At 58.7% G+C, this 16,675-nt stretch overlaps 1 protein-coding gene across 9 annotated transcripts in view; it reads right to left on the reverse strand.

Moving 5' to 3' along the window:
* The window catches only part of DNM2 (dynamin 2), a 101,613-nt gene that overhangs the window by 8,157 nt on the left and 76,781 nt on the right, over positions 1 to 16,675 (reverse strand). For 5 of the 9 annotated variants that reach the window (XM_081232130.1, XM_081232133.1, XM_081232126.1 and 2 more), the window contains exons 13-17: positions 14,077 to 14,128; positions 13,212 to 13,223; positions 9,178 to 9,291; positions 2,999 to 3,108; positions 110 to 221 (exon numbers count right to left, since the gene is read on the reverse strand). In XM_081232130.1, the coding sequence (XP_081088256.1) occupies positions 110 to 221; positions 2,999 to 3,108; positions 9,178 to 9,291; positions 13,212 to 13,223; positions 14,077 to 14,128 (400 nt within the window). The remainder of the gene's footprint in view (positions 1 to 109; positions 222 to 2,998; positions 3,109 to 9,177; positions 9,292 to 13,211; positions 13,224 to 14,076; positions 14,129 to 16,675) is intronic. The other 4 variants (XM_081232132.1, XM_081232131.1, XM_081232129.1 and 1 more) reach the window with 1 other exon arrangement.

Below are 16,675 nucleotides of genomic sequence, written 5' to 3' on the forward strand. Positions count from 1 at the left end.
AGAGAGTGCTGGCAAACACAGCCTGAAATGATGCATCCCGTGAGATGCCGGCCGCCCTTCTTCTCCCAGCTCAGCTCAAGGTGTGCCGGCCGGGCAGGGCGCTCCTCACCTGGTCCTTCTCAGGGTAGACCCCGGCTCGGAGGAATGAGGCCTTCCAGCTGTCCACGTCCTCCTGGGAGTCACAGGCCAGCTCAATCTGCCGCAGGTCCTTGTAGACGTTCCTGTGGTGAGAGGGAGGGAGGGAAAGGCGCATGCTTGACCCTGCCCGTGGGCCCGGTGGGTGCAGTGAGCTGGTGCTCAGGCTCTGGGGTTGGCCTGACTGGCCAGGATTCACCCCTGACCAGGGGCACTCACGACCAGAGGCCCCAGGATGGCAGCAGCCCCTGCACCCCATTGGGCTGACGGCAGTACCGTGAATTCGTGCCTGTAACACCCAAAACCGTGCCGACAGCAGGGCGTGTGCTCAGCAAGAGTCTGCATCTAGCGGCATCTGCAGTGTTTTGTTTGTGGGCTCAACTACTCCTCTCCTTCCCCTGGGAACTGCCCATCCCCTCCTTTATGCTCTCCTGGGGGAGCCAAAGGCTGCCAACGACCCCTCCAGAAGTGGGCAGTGACCCACGACACCCTCCGCCAGTTGGGGAGCTCCCATCAAGGTGTTTCTAGAGAAGCTACAGCAGCATCATCCAAAAAACCGTTCTGGCCTGACGCAGTAGCCATGAGCCACCGGTGGCTTCTTTCTGAGCATCAGGAATGGGGCCAGCATGGCTGAGAAAGTGAATGTAAAATTTTATTTTATTTCCATCAATTTACATTTAAATAGTCACATGTGGAAATCCAAAAAAGAGGGGATATATGTATACGTATAGCTGATTCACTCTACTGTACAGCAGAAACTAACACAACATTGTAAAACAACTAAACTCCAATAAAAATTAATAAAAATAAAGAAACAGTCACATGCGGCTAGTGGCTACTGCCTTGGACAGTAAAGGTCACCCAGCATGTGCCCCGATTCCTGGGAGGGAGGTGGAACTGGCCAGGGCAGGACTGAAACTCCCAGCAAAGGCTTGTGAACTGCTGGGCAAATGTGGGTCTGTGAGCAGAAGGTGCAGAGCCAAAAGGCTGGGGGAAAAACGGACAGACACTAACCAGTGTTTCTGGGCAGTGCTCTCCATACATAGGCCAGGATCCATGCTACACGCATGCCATCCTGTCCCACAAGGCAGGTGCCAAGCTGTCCCAAAGTCTTCGAGTGAGATCTGGGTCTGAGGTTAGGCACGGATGGCCTCACAACAGTGCTCAGGCCAACCAGCAGTCAGTGAGTGGCTGCCCTGAGACTTCTGGAGGGAGCTGAGAGCAGGGAAAGGGAGCATGTCTTTGTTGCTCCTCCTCCTTCCTGCTGCCTGGAACATCATCATGATGGCTGGAGTTTGAGCAGCCATCTTGGACAAAGAGGAGGAGAGCTGAGAAATAAGAAGCAGGGCCTGGGCCTGGATGCCTGTGGGGTTGTCCAACCTGCCCCGGATGGTAAAGTCTGGACTTGATTTATATTAAAAAAACCCAACTTCTATCTTGTTTCTGCTACTATCATTCTGGGTTTCCTGAACTCACCCCTAAATGATACATTAGGTAATATCTTCACCCCCCCACCCCGCTGCACAGGAGATCACAGGGCCAGGGAGGTGGGATGGCTGTTTGGCGTTACACAGCCAGGAAGAGCTTCCCAGCAGGCCTGTCCCATCGCAGAACCCAGGTTCTCCCACACACCCTAGGGCTTCTTAGGCAGGGGAGGTGGGGGGTAGGGATAGATGAGCCTAAAAGGGTTATAAAGGTTTTTGGAGCCAGCTGATGGTCAAAGTGGGTCTCAAGAGTTTTAGGCCAGCCCAGAACAAAGCAGGATAGAACGATTCTTGCACAAAACAGGTGGCTCAGCTGGATTTGGTGCATGTGGATGGGCAGTGGGGAAGGTGATCCTGGGGCCAGGAAGGAGGATGTCAGTGCCTGCTGGCCAGTCATGAAGAACCACCAGGCCCTGGCTGACAGCTGACCCCTGACTTGGGGGTTCCCTGGATGAGGGTGTGAGTCTGGGCAGGGGCCCTCCTGGGTCCATGCTCAGCCCTTCCTCCTGCTCTCAGACCTCCTGCCAACTGGGTCTCTTCCTGAGCTGAGAGAAGTGTCTTTGCTTTTGCTAAAGTCTCCCACCAACGCCCCTTGGCATGGGTTTACCGAGAGCCTCCTGGGCCCTTCTCTTCTCTGTTATACTGGCCCAGGGAATCTCATCCCATTTAGACTTGAAACACCTCCATGCAACGACAACTCCCCAAATTCACGTTCCTGCCCGGAGCGCACTCCTGAACACCAGTCTCTCATACTTACCCAGCTGGCTCCCCCGCGCCCCACGTTGTGTCTCACAGGTCCCCCTCCCTCAGCATCACCCCAACCCAGCCTCCGACTGGCCCCGAGCCTACTCTGCCTCTGCCTTCCCCATGTCAGTCAATGGCAGCTCAGTCCCTGAGCAACACCTTTCTTGCTCTCATACCCACACCCACCAGGAGTTCAGTCGCTCTACTGGAATCCATCCCTTCCTCCTCTATGTCCTCAGCCCCACTGGGGTCCAGCCCCACCATCTCCCACCTGGGCCAGTGCAGGCGTCTCCTCCCTGGTCTCCCATGTTCGCCTCCTCAGCCTGTTCCCCTCGTGGCCACCAGGGGGCGCCGGTGAGCAGCAGAGCCAGGTTCCCATCCTTCCTCTGCTCAGAACCCTCCAGGGCTCCTGCATCGTTTCATCCTCATCTCTCCCCAGAGGGGCCTCCCCACCCCGCTGACCACCCCACAGAAGCACTTTTCTGTTTCTTGACTGACACCCTTTCTGCAATGTGAGACCTCAGGGTAGGGACTGTTCACAGCAAGTGCTCGGTGGACACTGATGAATGATTGAACGGGGGCCATCGGTCTCCCTGGGACCTCGGGGGGTGGGGGTCGGGGTCGGGGGCACTCACCTCTGCTCCGTATTGAAGATGGCGAAGACGTGCTTGTTGGACATGAAGCCCTTCTCCACATCGCGGATTTTGAGGTTGTCCAGAGGCAGCATGTACTTCTTCTCTTTCTCCTGAGGGTGAAAGGGGAGGGGTCACCCTGGGCTGTTTAACTGAGGCCCTGAGGCTGCCCTGGGCTGGACTCTACCGGGAGCACCACGGCCAACACCAGACGCCTCCCATGCTGCTTTTCCTCGGGTGAACTAGTCTGGCACTGCCCTCCCCGTCGCTTACCTGCCCCAGCCACGCTGGCCTTTGTGACTCTCTGAACATCCCAAGCGGGCTCCTACCCCAGGGCCTTTGCACCTAGCATGCCCCCCCAACCCCCGCCAACACCGGCCTGGTGCCCTCCTTGCCTCTTTTGTACAGAGGGACCCTCCAGGAGAGGCCTGCCCTGACCCCACCCCAAACTCTCCCCCTACTTTTCCCCTTGGCGCTTCCCCTCACATAACACAACACACCACGTATGTTTTTGGATTTTTTTTTGGCTGCGCCGCGTGGCTTACGGGGTCTTAGTTCCCTGACCAGGGATCAAACCCATGCCCTTGGCAGTGAGAGCGCAGAGTCCCAACCACTGGACCAGGGAAGCCTCCCCCTTCACCCCGCATATCTTGCTTATTGACCTAGGGTCACCTAGATGACTCATTGGATCCTCGGAGTGGGGGCGGGTGGAGACTCCTGTCTGTTTGGTTTACTGCTGACACACAGTGGATGTTCAAAACTGGCTGACTCTGACTCCACCCAGATTCCAACCACTGAGTGAATGAAACCATTAACACGACTACTTCTTCATGACGAGCCTGCAAGTGAGTTACCAATATGATCCCATTTTCGAGAGAGGCAGACAGACAGACAGACAGACAGACGGAGGCATAGAGGGGCAGGCAGTGGGGGCGGGGGAGGGGGCTGGAAAGCGAGGCCCCCGTGAGCTGATGCCTGAGTCCCAAAGCCGGGGTGGCCCTGCTCAGAAAGTGCCAACCGGGCTTCCCTGGTGGCGCAGTGGTTGAGAGTCCGCCTGCCGATGCAGGGGACACGGGTTCGTGCCCTGGTCCAGGAGGATCCCACATGCCGCGGAGCGGCTGGCCCCATAAGCCGTGGCCGCTGAGCCTGCGCGTCCGGAGGCTGTGCTCCACAACGGGAGAGGCCACAACAGTGAGAGGCCCTCGTACGGCAAAAAAAAAAAAAAGGAAGTGCCAACCGAGTGCTGGGCATGGCAGTCCTGCCGGCTGCTGGGGAAAGCAGCTCAGAGAGGACGTGTCTCACGGTCAAGGGCACGGGCCTGGTGAGTCTCAGAGCTGAGAGTCACACTCCGGAGCCCACCTCCTGTTAGCTAAGCACCTACGATACGCCTAGGTCCGTGAGATGCATTGCTATTAATCTTTACTGGGGGTGGGGGGAGGAGGTGGCAGCGCATTAACTGGGTTTTCTACATCAGGAAACCAAAGCACAGCATCAGGGTACCCCCCCGCCCCTCCCTGACTCCCACTCGACCCACAGCAGCTCTCAAGGACTGATGGGAAATGCTGCTTGTCCAGCAGCTCATGGGGCCCTCTCACACATCCCTGCCAGGGAAGCATCGTGCTCAGAGAGGGAAGCGGGCCGCCCAGGGCCACGCAGCAGGTGGAGTGGGCCACGGTGGGACTTCAGAAGCCAGGTTCTCCCCACTGCCCTCCTGGTCTTTGACCTCCTGGGCATCTTTGGAGAAGAGAGACCTGCCCCCCTCACACAGCAGCTCACTTCTTTTCACCCGTCCTACCCGACCTCCAGACGGGCTCAGAATAAAGCCCAACGTGGCGGTTCCTCCCCAAATCAAGAGCAGCCACAGTGGTGGCGGGGAAGGGGGCCCAGGGGCCCCCCCCAGAGGGTGGAGGGCCACTTGGAGTTTCAGGACTACTCAACGGTAGGTAGGAGCGAGTGGCAGGCTCGGTGCGTGGGCTCAGTCCTGACTGAGGCGTTAGGAGCTCAGCTGGGCCCGGCCCCTCCCCAGCCATGTGCCCTTGGGCAAGTCATTGCCCCTCTCTGCCTCAGTTTCCTCAGCTGTCAAAGATGGGTAGGAGTCTCGTCCTCCTGGTGCAAGGTGAGGACAGACACGGTGAAAGTCCCGAGCACATGCCCACCGCAGAGCTGGTGCTTGCGAGGCGCCAGGGATTTTCTTTTGTCTGTCTGTCACTCTTATGCTCCAGGGTCAGTCAGTCCACCGGGTTCTGGGCAAGGAGAGGAGCCAAGGAGGCGGGAACCCCATTCATGCTGGGAGCCGGGGCAGGGGAGGGGGGTATAGGCAGGCCAGGGAACGTGGAGCCCGGGGCCCTCCAACATCTCAGGGAAGAATTTTGGGGGGCTTTAGAAAGGGCCAGGGCAGGAGTTCCTGGCCCGGAAGTTTGTGAAGAGCCTCTGCTGCCCCCACCCTATCATGTCATGAGGAAGGAAGCTTCCAGTTGGCCGGCTAAGGCCAAGTAACTGAGTCACAGTCCTTTCGGGCCCCGAGTGAGACACCACATCTGGAAGTGTTTATAGCGTGATTCCGCCCAGAGCACAACAGGCTGCCTTCCTGATGCTGCCCGCACGCACACACACTCTCACACACACACGCGCGCGCGCACACACACGCATACACGACACAAACACACACTACACAGACACGGAGGCATGCATGTACCCCGCCCCCACCCCCAAAGAGACCTTCTCCTGTGCACAGAGGCCACGGACCCAAACCCTCCCTCCCGCCCCACCGCCCCCCCCTCCCCGCCTCCTTAGGATTTCCTGAAAACCCACAACTTTCTCCAGATGCGCGCTGGCCCCGGCCGTGCCACGTCAGAAGAGACGAAGCAGATCGTCGCGGGCGGACCAGTGGCTTCCTCGCCTGCTCGGAGGTGCTGGGGCGCTGCAGCCCTGCTGCTACCCAGGGGGCCCGCGGGACGGACAGCCGGCCCCGCCAACCCAGTGTTCAGACTACCTGTTCAGGGGGCTCTGAATGTGTACAGTAGTCTGCACATTGGTTAGGCTGGGCTCGGGCGAGCGGCGCATCGGGATGGGCCCCCCACCCAAACTTGCTGCCACCCACGCAGCGAGGCAGACCAGGAGGTGAGTGCCACTACCCACCGCCCTCCTCCCCACGGGCCGGAGGCCTGGACAGAAGATTCTGGAATAAAGAAGAAGGGCTTGGGCGGGGGTGGGCGCCGGGGAGGAAAAGAGGCGCCGGGCAGGGGCAAAGAGAGCCCCGACACCGGCTGAGGGGTTGGGGGCTCTGGCGGAATCAACCTCCTATTCCTACCCTCCAGTAACCACCACCTCTTGTTTATTTTTTTAAATAAAGAAATACTGGTGTCTTGCCTCTCTCTGAGGCTTCTCTGCGATGGTGGCCTGACCCCGGGGGTGGCCACCCTGTTGTGTGATTTTCAGGGCCCTTGCTGGGATCCTAACTTGGCGGGGATGGGGGAGGGCGGGGGACGGACAGACAGACAGGATTGCGCGCCTGCCTCTCCCCGACCTCAGCCAGCTTTGTGTCTGGGGTGTACACAGGGCCCCATTCACAGGTCTGCTGGTTCTCATTACCGCCGGCGGCGCTCGACCCTCCTCCCAGCACTGCCCCCGTCTCTGCTCTGGGGCCCCAAGGGAGGGTCTGGGGCTCCTGCTTTCAACCCCCAGATGAAGGAGAAACGTAGGGCTCCTCCTTCAGTCAAAAACTGAGCTCACAGCTCTCGCTGTGCCATACAGCGAATCGCCAGGCTAGGGGATGGGCCCAGAAGCCCCCTCTCCAACTGCCTGAGGCCCGGCATTACTGCCCCGGGGACCCCCAAAGCCCAAAGATGCGAACCAGCTCTCAGCTTATCTGACAGCTGATGCAGCACAGAGCAGACTGGGTTTCAGACTGCGGGGGAGGAAAGAGAGGGAGAAAAAGTGCAAGCGTCATCCCCACCCACACTGCACCCCGGCCATTTTGAGGAGCGGATCTGGCCACGCAGGTTCCTTGAGAAATGCCCGGTCCCGCCCACCCTCCCTCTGCATCTCGACCCAGGAAGGCCCAGGACAACCCCAGTTTAGAAGCAGCCACCCAGACAAGGTCCCCTGGGGGACTCGGGGCTCCCAAGTCTTCACGACATTCCAGCGATGAGTCTCCGGCCTCACGGGGAGTGGGATGATGACATTCTACTCTTAAACACCCGCCACTTGTGGGAACCGCTTCCTGCCTGGGCAGTGGGGAGTGGTCCAGGTGTGGGGCTGAGATGCCTCGGGTCAGGGAGCCTGTGTCCTGTACCCACCGCACGGGGACACTTCCCCACCCTGTGACATGGGGGCAAGTCACTGCTCAGAACCTCAGTTTCCTTCCCTGACAAAAGGACGTGAGTATCTACTGACGAGGAGGAAGAAGAGAATGCCCTCCGTGTGGGACCATGGCAGGCTCTCCCAGCCAGTGAGCCTGGCACAGGGCAGGGGCTTCATAAACAAGAGAGGGCTACCCAGAGGCGCCAACAGAGTTCTACCTGTCTTGTCTCTGAGCCTGGGTAGAAATACACATGGTTGGGCACAGGCCTGCCTGTTCTGGGATGGGGTCAGCTGCCAGTGAAGCCCCAGGTGTGCGGGTCACCCCAAAACCCCAAGGGGGGAGAGCCAGGTAGGGCAGCTCCAGGGGCGACCAGAGAAGCCCGGCCTCTCCTCCAGGGGCACCTGGGCCGGGCTGGAGGTTGTGCCATCCCATGTGGGCAAAGCACAGAGCGGAAGCAAAGATTCCGGAGCATGTGCGCAGAGGGATGCGTGTGCCTTCCTTGTCAGGCACCTCCTTCCCTCCTGTGGCCACGTGGTGATGGGCATGGGGCAGCCATCCTGGACCACGAGGAGGAGCTATGTGTTACAATGGCCATGGGGGAGGCGGAGCCAGGGCCCTGGCCAGCCTCACGGCACAGGGCTGCCAAGCTTGCCGGGATGCGGGCAAGGAACAGACCACCTCTGTAAGTGCCTTCATTTGGGACCTCTGTGACAGACGCAAATCGATAGCCACCTAATACCACCTTGACGACAGGGAGCGCCTGTGCTGCCTCTCACAGGGCAACCCAGAGAAACACACTGGCCCTCGCTGGTGGCCCCTGGAAGCCTGTGCAGTCACACCAGAGGAGTGGCTTCACTCCCAGGCCACTAAGCCATGGTACTGTCGTTCTGTTAAGAGAACTAAGCCACGAAATGGGCCACTCAGGACGGGAGGATGGGCCGAGGTGGGGGAGGGATCTGCACGGCAGCACCCGGTGGGGCTGCCCGCTAGGCCAGGGAACAGGGGTGCACTCACAGCCCCGTCCACAGGCTCAGGGAGACCATGGCACGAGGCAACGTGCAACACCACCCCCTGTGCTTATTATTCCTGGTGCTGTTCCCAGAGGCCTCCCTCATCCTTCTGAGGAGGACAACACATGTGGAATGATCTCAGGACAGACATCGTGACTGAGCACCTCAAAGATGCAAGGGCCGGGCTTCCCCGGTGGCACAATGGTTGGGAGTCTGCCTGCCGATGCAGGGGACACGGGTTCGTGCCCCGGTCCGGGAGGATCCCACGTGCCGCGGAGCGGCTGGGCCCATGAGCCATGGCTGCTGAGCCTGCGTGTCCGGAGCCTGTGCTCCGCAACGGGAGAGGCCACAACAGTGAGAGGCTTGCGTCCCGCAAAAAAAAAAAAAAAAAAAAAGATGCAAGGGCCATTCTACCTCACTTCACGGATGGGGAAACTGAGGCCCAGAGAGGCTAAGGGCCTGGCTGAGCCTGGGTTAGCTGTAGAAAATGGAACCCCAGCAGCCTCACCATGAACCTGAGTCCCCGACCCTAGGCCGTGCCCCCTCTGAAAGCCCCCCACCTTGCCATGATTTTGAAGGGTGGAATCAGTTTGGAGCCTCCCCCATGTCCCTTTCCTCCTCAGGGAGCCCAGCCCCCATGAGGCACGACTGCACGGGGGGCCGTGAGGGGCTCAGATATGATGCACAGTGCCTTTGGACACCCTGCGGCCCTGGCTGATACCATCCTAGTGGTAAGCTTTGGGGTACGGTGGTGCTCAGGGAGCCTTTCCCGAATGAGCAGTAAGTTGAGGGAGCGCCACCCAGAGGAGGGAGGTGTGGAGAGCACGACCCACAACTGCCCAACCATCCCATCCTTGCCAGCCACTCACCTCCTCATCCTTGTACCAGGACAGTGACTCGGCCGTCAGCACAAACCAGTACTCCTTGGAGCCGCCCTTCATCAGGCTGATGTTGTTGATGGTCAGCCAGCCCCTGCGGATCACCTGGAGGGTGGAGGGCGGGGCTCAGCAGGGGACAGCGGCCACCACCCAGCCCGGCCTGCCCCAGCGCAGTGGCCAGCGCCCTCGCCCCCAGCAAGGCGGGAAACCGGGGACCATGGCAGAGACACCTCCAGCCCAAAGCCAGGCACCCTGATTCCAGGCCACCTTGCCCCAAGCACTTCCCAACGGAGACCCAACGTGGGGCCCTCGGGCGGGCGGACGTGGACTCACTCACAGTCCCCAGGCTGATTGGGAACTGGGTCCCTGGGGAGCCCCTCTACGCTTGGGGTTAGGTTGAATTAGCACAGGTGGCAAAAGGTACTCCCAGCTGGAAGGGGCCCAGAGGACGGCATCCCAGGCTTGTGTGTGTGTATGGGGGGCCATGTCACGTTGGATGTGACTGAAGGAATCACACTTGTCTTGGTGAGACGCGGTACCAGCGACACCCTTGGGCCCTGCCCCTCGCGCCCTGTGGAAGGCGGCTGTGGATGCAGAGCTGGAGGAGTCGCCCAGGCGACGGGCAGAGGCTTGATTCTGCTGCCCGGCTCACCCAAGCAGGTAATCGGTGGGCACAGGGACCTGCTCTGACCAGGAGTCAAGGCCAGCCCCCGCCCCAGGGCTCCCCTCCCCACAGGCTCTTTTCAGAATATGAGGATGAAGAGACTCCTCCACCCAGAGGGCTGGGGACAAAAGTTTGAGCCCAGGGGACCCGCCAAGGATCATGCCCCACTCTGGCTTTAACCCACGTGGTCCCACTTTTCTGACTGGCACATCCGGGTTCTGGGCTGGGAGACCCCCTAGATGGGGCTCATCTGGCCACTGCTGTCATCTGAGCAGGAGACGGAACCCAGGCCTGCGTGGGGGACTCACCTGACAGCTAAACGCAGGTAGCCTGGGGAGGCCACGCTCCCATGTTCCCCGGGCCATGGAGGCGCTTGTGGGCTGGAGCCTCCCACCACTCTGGACTGGGGACCCCGGGGCGGTGGGAAGCACGAGTAGGCGCAGGCAGGGACGCCCGGGGCCAAGGCAGCGACAAACTGGGCTAAGCTGCAGGAGCTGGGCTGCCAGTGGCCATGGACAGAGGGGAAGGGCTAGCGCTGTACCCCCCAGGGTGGGGTAGGGCTTTGGGGCTGCCTCTGGGCCCTTACACGTGCCTCCCACATGCCTCCCTAGTGGATGCGTCTCAAGAGGGGCTTCATCCTGTCTACTCTGTCCTGCCCCCAGGCACACCAAATCTTCACAGGGCCACCACCCGCCTGTGGCTGGAAATGAGCTCTTAAGCCTCAGAGACCAGGAAGGCGGAGGCGGCCACAGAGTGACCAGGGACCGCTGCACCACATAGAAGTCCCTGCCCAGGCTGTGCCACCACTGAAATGCCACCTGGCAGCCCGTGCTAAGGCTTCTCCCTCCCTGGGATGACGAGACAGCACCTGGGAGTCTTGTGGCCGTCGGGCAGCAGGCAGAGACTGTCAGCCCCAACAAGGTCACGGTCTCAGTCCCGGCAGCAGGGTGACCGACCCGCCCTGGGTTGTCCAGGAGGTCCCCAGGCTTAGCCCTCAAAGTCCTGGGAACGCCCTCAGTCCCGGGCAAAGTGGGACGGGTGGTCAGGCCGGGGGCGAGGCTGGTCTCCAGACTCAGGCCCGAGGCCGTCCTACAAAGGACCCAGGAAGGAGCCCCTGCATCTGGCAACCACACCCAGCTCCAGAGCTGCGTGGGTGCCTGTCCCCACCTGTTCCTCGCTCCCCCAGGGGCAGGGTAGGGCCTGCCTTGTCTTAGTCCAGGTCTAGAGTGGGTGCTTCTAAACTTCAGTCATCGATCGACAGCCGGGGCGGGGAGGAGGCTGTGTGTGTTGGGTGCTCCCCAGAGAAGAAGTCCTCACATGGCAAGGCCTCCACACTCCCAGGCCCAGCCTCGTTCCCAGGGAGGCAGATGTGCCCCCACCGCCACCCCTCGGTGGCCAAGCTGGCTTGCCTGCCTCCACCCTGGGTCAGGTACAGGTCAAAGCTAGCAGATGGGGCCCTTATAATGCTCCAGGGCATGTGGCCATGTTGGAAATGGCACATCTGAGCCTTGGGGCAGGAAGTTGCTAGTTAGGCCTGGAGAAGCACTGGCCCCCCTCAGGTCCCTTTGCCCTTGAGCCACCCAGAGAGCTGCCTGTGTGGGAGCCCAAGGGGATTCAGAGACAAAATCCTGCCCTGGGGAGGGGCAAGCTGCTGGTGGCAGACACAGACGCTGAGTCTAGAGGAAAAGGAGTGCTCGGGCCTTCTCATCCAAAAGCCAGATTTGTGCCCAAGGGACTGAGCTTAGAAAAGGGGGGCGGGGGCAGCAGGAGTAGGGTCAGCTGGGGAGACAGAAGAGGCAGGCGGGGTTCCCGTGCTCCGGGGGGAAGGCACGCTGGGGGCGGGAGGAAGGGCTGCCAGGAGAAGCGAAGCAGCTGGGGCCCACCTCCTCCCTGGGTGAGTCGCCTGGGCAGGGATGGAAACCATGGCTGGGAGACCCAGGAGCCACAGCCACACACACAGCAGGGCTGGGCTTCGTGGCTAGGGGTGTGGAATCTGGCAGGAAAAGAATGACTAAACTTCTCAGGGTATGGGTGTGGGGAGAAACATGCCCCTGGGCTGTTTAGAGGGAAGAAACCATTCAAAGGGGATTGGGGGTGACACACGGGGAAAGTGGGAACCATGGGCCCAAGGACGATCCATTCCTCCTGCAACCGCCCCCAACCATGGCAAGCTTTGGCCTCTTCTGCATCTTCCAGGTCCTGTTAGGGGTTCAGCTCAGCTACTGGAAAGATCCTGGGGTCACCAGAAGATCCCTGCCAGAGGGCAGCAGTAGGGCCCGCCCAGTGTGGGGGGAGAGAACCCCGGAGAAGGAGGCCTCGGTTAAGGCTGGTGGCCAGGCCATGGTCTCCAAGGTGGAGAGTGCGGCCGAAGCCAGCTGCCCAAAGGCAAGCACCTTGAAAAGAGCCCAACTCTCAGAAGTGAGCATTGCCTGCTCCCTGCCGGGCTGGGCTGGGTCACACACAGAGAAGAGGTGTTACCTAAAACAGGGATGGCAAATACCATTCACCAATCAATGGGTAGCACTGTGGTGAGAATTCTGGGCACTGTGGGAAAGGACACTAGGATCAATTAGTGATGTTTGCCATTGGCAAAGGGACAGGGGCAAGTGCAACAGAACAGCCTAATCAATCATCGTATCTGCTATGGAGGCAGGAGGATAGTGGCAGCATCCAGGAGAGAGTCCCCTGATCAATGTCTGTCATGGGTACAGGAGGGATATCACGTGCAAAGCTATCACATGGGGGAAAAAATTCCTTGACCCGTTAGTCACTTCTGCCACGGAATGAGGAGTAGTGACATGCTTAGGAAACAAAAATGCCAGGATCAATTAGTGATGTCTGCCAGGGGCACAGGACAGGAAAGAGGTACAAGGAAAAGAGTGCTGGATCAATTAATAATGTCTGCCTTGAGTGCAGGAGGGGAAATTTTCTGCATGGTGTTGTCTGGAAACAGAGTGGTGGCAGTGGCAAGAATAAGCTCTTTCAGGGCTTAAGCAAAATCTTCCCCAGCCAGGGAGGTGAAGGGAGAAAGGCCTGGGGTGTTAGCTGAGTATTTGCCATCCCTGACCTATAGGAAACAAGGAAATCATGTCAGGAATGGGCTGGAGGGGTGGGCGCCAGATGGGGGCAGTGGTCAGGTTAGTGCCTGTGTGAGTCAGCTTAGCCCAGGGCAACACGAAGCCTGGCAGGTGGGAGCCACAGCAGGGGTTTTTAAAGGTTAGCTGGATTTTTAGTTGTTCTGTTATTTATTTATTTATTTATGGCAGGGGGTGGCGGTGGGGGAGGGGCTATTATGGGGTGGCGTGGTCTCCACCACTACCAGGTTCTCTAATGTTTGCTACCACACTAAGTGAGTACTTACCAAGATCTCCCCCTTTGAAAATGCAAAGTTAGGGTTGTGGGGAAATCAAAGAAGAGCAGGCGGAGGAAAAGAGACGTAAGGGACATGAGGGGATGGAGAAAAAGCAGGAAAGGCACAAAAATGAGGAGAGAGAAGAGCAGGGGGAGAAAACAGCAAAAGAAAAAAAATATTACATGCTATTAATTATATTCATGGTGTTAATATTTAATTCATTATCATCTCCCGAAATGAAAAAGCAACAATATATGTATTACCTATGGCAAGCGCAAAAAAAAATCATGCAATGGTTACACCTTTCTTTTCCAGAGGGCTCTGTCATCGTGCAAGATAAACAGCAGAGCCCCCACCCCGACCCCCGCCCGACGTGGAGAAGGCAGGGGACACCGGCAGAAATTTTGGCAAAGATGATGTGTTTTCTTAAGCAGGAAAAAAAAAAAAAAGGGCACCTAATACTGGCCTATATAAAGCTGTTCTTACTTCACAAGGCCTCTGGTTGGGGCATGACATCAAGGTAGAGAACCCCCCATACAGCTCTGGGTTTCTCCAGGTATGGGGATCAAAGCACCCCCAGGCTCCCCAGACCCGCCTGTCATAACCAGCCTCCCCCCAGGCTCTGAGTCTCCAGGGCTGGGCCCGGGAACCCAATGTGGCTGCAGACACCAGAGGGACTGGGCTGCCCCTCTCCTTTGGTTTCCCAAAATATCAAAACCTAAGTGGACTTGAGAGGCTGGCGGGGTGTGGGGGCGGTTTCTGGCGGGACATGCTATGAGCCAGGTGCCATCGCTGGGCTCGGTGGTCCCTTAGCGCCCTCCCACCCCCGAGGGTGGAGCTGTGGGCCGCGGAGGGTGCAGGGGTGGGCGGTTACCTGGTTGGGGATGGCTCTCTTCTTGTTCAGCTGGGTGCTCCTCTGCTGGGCGCTGAAACCAAAGCACAGAGAGAGCTCATGTGGCGGGAAGCCCAGAGGGACGAGGAGCAAGAGGCCCTCGTGGCCCAGGCGGGGTTCTCTCCCGAGTGGGGGCCAAGGGCAGAGGCAGAGAGGAGCCCCCCGTGTACGAAGGGCTGCCCAAGGGAAAGAGAGCGGGCTCGTGGAACGAACGAGATACCGAATTAAACCCTGACTTCTCATCCCTGATCTCGGCCACTCCTGAGAGCGCCAGCTATTTCTAGGAGTCACTGGGTCCTGGCACTTCCAAGAGCGGGCATGGGAAGCTGGATTCCCAAGTGGCTGGGAGGTAGCCATGCTGGCTTCAGAGTAACCTTCAGTGTTTGGGGGGTCAAACTTGCGGCTTCTTCCCGCTTTCTCCTCCCATCCTGGCCCGGGCACCAGGCCCAGAGCGGCTCTGACCACAGGGCCATCCAGCCTGGGAGATGAGGCTATGGGACAGCTGCTCACCATGAAAACGCTACTCATCTTGGATGGCTCCTGACCCAAGTCAGAGGACAGTCAAGGTCAATGTGTTTCTGCAAGGTCCCTTATTTACCTACAGTCCCAGATCTCTTTTCTTCTTCATCTATGTTGTTTGCTGGCTAGCTCACAACAGACAGACATATCAAGTCTCCTTTATTTTGTACGTGGGCACCTACTCAGCTCCCTTGTTTGTCCTAATATATTTTCTACTCGGACCATCATTATCACCACCGGCAACCAATTGTTAACTCCTGTTACTTAGGGGTCATATTGTCTTTTCGTATCATACTGTTTTAGCTGGAACTTTTGAAACAATAAGAAAAGGCAAAACATCTTGTTTAATCCCTTTACTGACTGCCTCTGGGATTTTACCTTAAAGTTCAAGCTGGCTGTTGGATAAGGTAGCGTGTGTGCCTCTGTGTGTGTGTGTGTGTGCGTGCGCGTGCGTGCATGTGTGTTAAGGAAGTAGGCTTCTGTTCCTAGATCAGTAAACGGTGGAACATTAAGAATGGAAATGAGGGACTTCCCTGCCGGTCCAGTGGTTAAGACTCTGCGCGTCCACTGCAGGGGGCATGGGTTCAATCTCTGGTCAGGGAACTAAGATTCCCAAATGCCGTGCGGCGCAGAAAAAAAAGAAAAGAATGGAAGTGGAATTTATCCAATGATTTCCCTAAGAATCAATACATTTACTACAAGGACTTTTTCTCTGGGCCTTGTTTTTAGTGTTTCGAGGGCAGTGAGGAAACACCCCAGAACTTCTAAGCACAGGAAGGAGGTGGATCAATAGTGCCTGAAGGACACAGAGCTAAGCCACTCACAGTGATGTCTGGGTGCTGGTGAGGTCCCAGATGCTCTACTTCCTAAGGGCTTCCTGGGTCTCACACATGCCTGGCAGCTCCTCTTTCCCTTGCCTCCTCGGTGTGTGTGTGTGCGTGTGTGTGTGTGGTATGTGTGTGTGGTGTGTGTCTGGTGTGTGTGTGTGTGGTGTGTGTGGTGCGTGTGTGGTGCGTGTGTGTGTGTGTGGTGCGTGTGCGTGTGTGGTGTGTGTGGTGTGTGTGTGTGGTGTGTGTTGGGGGGGAAATCCAAAGTGCTCCCCTTGGCCTGCTGGCCCTCCTGGCGAAGAGGCCTTGACCTCTCCCCTCCACCCTGCCTTGGCCTCCTCACGCTCCTGCTTCTCAGCCTTCCTTCCCTGTCTCCAGTGCTCTCTGACCCCGCTCCGGCCCCATCGCCTGGCCGTCGTGACTTCCTTGGGAAGATCTCTCCAAGCCTCGTCCCTCACTGCCCTCTCCCACAGCCCCTCCGCCTGCCCTCCTTTCCAACTGACATCCTCCTTATGAGACCTGGCTTAACGACAGCGTGTGGGTCCTCAGCCTCTGGGTTCTGAAAAGGCAAGGCCCAAGTCTGGCTTGTTCACCGTCCTAGGACAAAGGCAGTGCTCCGTGGCTATTCCGGGGGCCCCTGCGACATCCCACCCAGGGCTGGGGCCTGGGCCTGGGCCGGGTGGAGCCTGGCACCCTGGGCCCCGCCCCCAGCCAGGGCGTCCCCCGTTCACACACTAGGGAAAAGGCACACAGCAGGCAATACCCACCCGGTCACCAGCTGCTCAGTATAGTAACAGCTGGGGCAAGTGGGAAGGCCCAGGAATCCAGAGGAAAGAGTGGAGTGGTCAAAGGAAAAACAGGAGAGATTGTGAGAAGGAACTGTGGATGAAGTGTGAGAAGCAGAGACATCAAGGTGAGGAAAGCAGCAGCAACCTGAAAAGGGGGACCAGCGTTTTCAGGCCCCACACACCCGGCTGCTGGGGGAACAGGAGCAAGTGGGGCTGCTTCCCCAGGCCGAGAGCCCAGCCTGAGGGGCAATCCCCGGCCGGGGCCCCTCAGCCTTCCCCACAGCAGGGGCAGTCCGGCCGGGGCCCTCAGCTCATCTGGGCTGGGGCAGCAGCTTCTAATCATGCCCCCCATTCATTCATTCATTCATTCACTCATTCATTCATTCCACTCACCGACCACGTGTCCAGCACAGAAGAGCTGAGTGCACTGATAAATGGCTACCTAGG

Source organism: Mesoplodon bidens, assembly GCF_964165515.1.
Source record: "Mesoplodon bidens genome assembly, chromosome: 4".
Taxonomy (NCBI): Eukaryota; Metazoa; Chordata; class Mammalia; order Artiodactyla; family Ziphiidae; genus Mesoplodon; species Mesoplodon bidens.